Source organism: Nematolebias whitei, chromosome 9, assembly GCF_014905685.2.
Source record: "Nematolebias whitei isolate Nwh7 chromosome 9, NemWhi1, whole genome shotgun sequence".
Classification (NCBI taxonomy): Eukaryota; Metazoa; Chordata; class Actinopteri; order Cyprinodontiformes; family Rivulidae; genus Nematolebias; species Nematolebias whitei.
The window spans coordinates 31,240,642-31,242,399 of NC_056506.1; the positions used below are offsets into that span (position 1 = coordinate 31,240,642).

Here is a 1,758-nt window from a genome sequence, read left to right on the forward strand (position 1 = left end):
GGGGGGTAAGGTGCTTTGAGTTGTATACGTTGTTCCAGTGTGCTGGACTCATTTGTGTTTCGAGGACTAGAAAGCTACTAAATGAACACAGCTCTGTGTTTGATGAAAGGATGAAAGAAAAAGATTGCCGCTCCATGACTGCAGCAGAGGGATGAGTAAATGGGGTGTAAATAAAAATCAGCTTCTTTTATTTCCTGACAGATAAACACACAAGATGATGGTGTCTGCCTCTACTTTCTGTATTCCTTTTTGGCTTATTTTTGTCCATATATGCACCGTTCCACATCCCCTTTGCCCACTTCTTCTTTTCTCAGATGCTAATTGTATTTTTCTAGTCCTATTTTGGTCCTCCTCCTTCCTCATCCTCACCCTCACTACTCCTGCGTCTCCTCCGCTGCTCCCTCGCCCCCGCCACTACCTATTCTTCCACTAGAGTAGCTCGGCCGTACAGAGACCCGGATCACCGTGGTAACCTGCAAGAGAAAGGGCTTTGGCTTGATCAGGGCGAGGGAGGGCGAGTGGGAGACGGAGACACACACTGGGGCAACTGTGTGTGCGAGGGGAAACGAGGAAAACGGAAGCCGAAAGAAAGGAGGAGCGCAGCTTGTTTGGAACAGGATGCTATCCGGTGCTGTTTGTGTGTGTGTGTGAGAGTTGTAAAGGACCAGAGGGCAGCTCCTCAGGGTTTTAGTCCCTTCAGCATCAGTCAGCTGAGAGTGTTGCCTCAGGTGAGTATGACTCTTTGGCGGCAGCAGAGCATCGTCTGTAGCAGGCGTTTGGTCAAACTAAATATTTGCTGCTGTTTCGTTTTTATTGTTTTTTTCTCACATTTAAACAGGCAATATTTGTGTGTTTTTTTATTGTATTTAATATTTGGATGTTTTTAGCTCTGTGCTTTTGTGTGTGTGTGTAGACAGCAGAGTGTTTGTGTCTTTAGGTCAAACAGATGCTCTCTGTTTCTGTCCGTGTGCGTGTTCCTGGCAGTCCTCAGAAAGCATGGCCTGTTTGGTAATGACTTCGCAGAGGAGCAGTGGCACACTCAGACTTAAAATTACGAGCTGTGTGCATTTCAGCGTGTCTGCTATAAAAAAGAATCAGCGATAACATCTGTAAAAGCAGCATCTGTTCACACTGAGCAGATTAACCATCCTTTAAGTGCAGCTGCGCTGCTTGTGTGTGTGTTTGTATTGTACAGAATGTAAGTTGTTCTGCATTTAAATGATCTTGTTTGTACAAAAGGCTTTGTTTTAATGGGGGCACTTGAGTTTCTGGGTTCAAGTAACATTGTGTGCCTTAGAGAGAGACAAAACATAAAATATATTTGATGTTTTATGGAGCTTAGGGTTTCTAACTGTTTCACAAACCTACCAGATCAAATTCACCAGAGCTTCAGTCTTGAAGAACAACTTTTTCCAAGTGTGTACCTCACAAGATCTTCTATCTCTTTAAAAATAATTTGTCTCTGTTCCTGCTTCTTTAACTTCTTGAAAGAACTAATAAAATAAAAATAAAAAATCTTCAATGAGAATCAAATCACGATGCAACTACAAGATGATACTGCAGGTGTACTGACAAATATTTAAAGCGCTTCAGACACTTTAGATGTGTCCTGTAATGTATGCCATATCATATGTATTGTTTTTGTATAATGCATTGTTAAATATTGCAGCATTTTTAGTTTTTATAATTGAAAAGGGAAAAAAAAAAAAAAAAAAAAAAAAAAAAAAATATATATCTATATAATTATATTTTACAGAT

General features: G+C 40.7%; 1 protein-coding gene across 1 annotated transcript in view; it reads left to right on the plus strand.

The window, feature by feature from the left end:
* Positions 1–1,049, plus strand: part of LOC119414216 (rap guanine nucleotide exchange factor 4-like) — an 11,792-nt gene extending 10,743 nt beyond the window's left edge. The window contains exons 5-6 of the mRNA XM_037681316.1: positions 336–468; positions 985–1,049. Coding sequence (XP_037537244.1) covers positions 336–468; positions 985–1,049 — 198 coding nt within the window. The remainder of the gene's footprint in view (positions 1–335; positions 469–984) is intronic.
* The last annotated feature ends 709 nt before the right edge of the window (positions 1,050–1,758 follow it).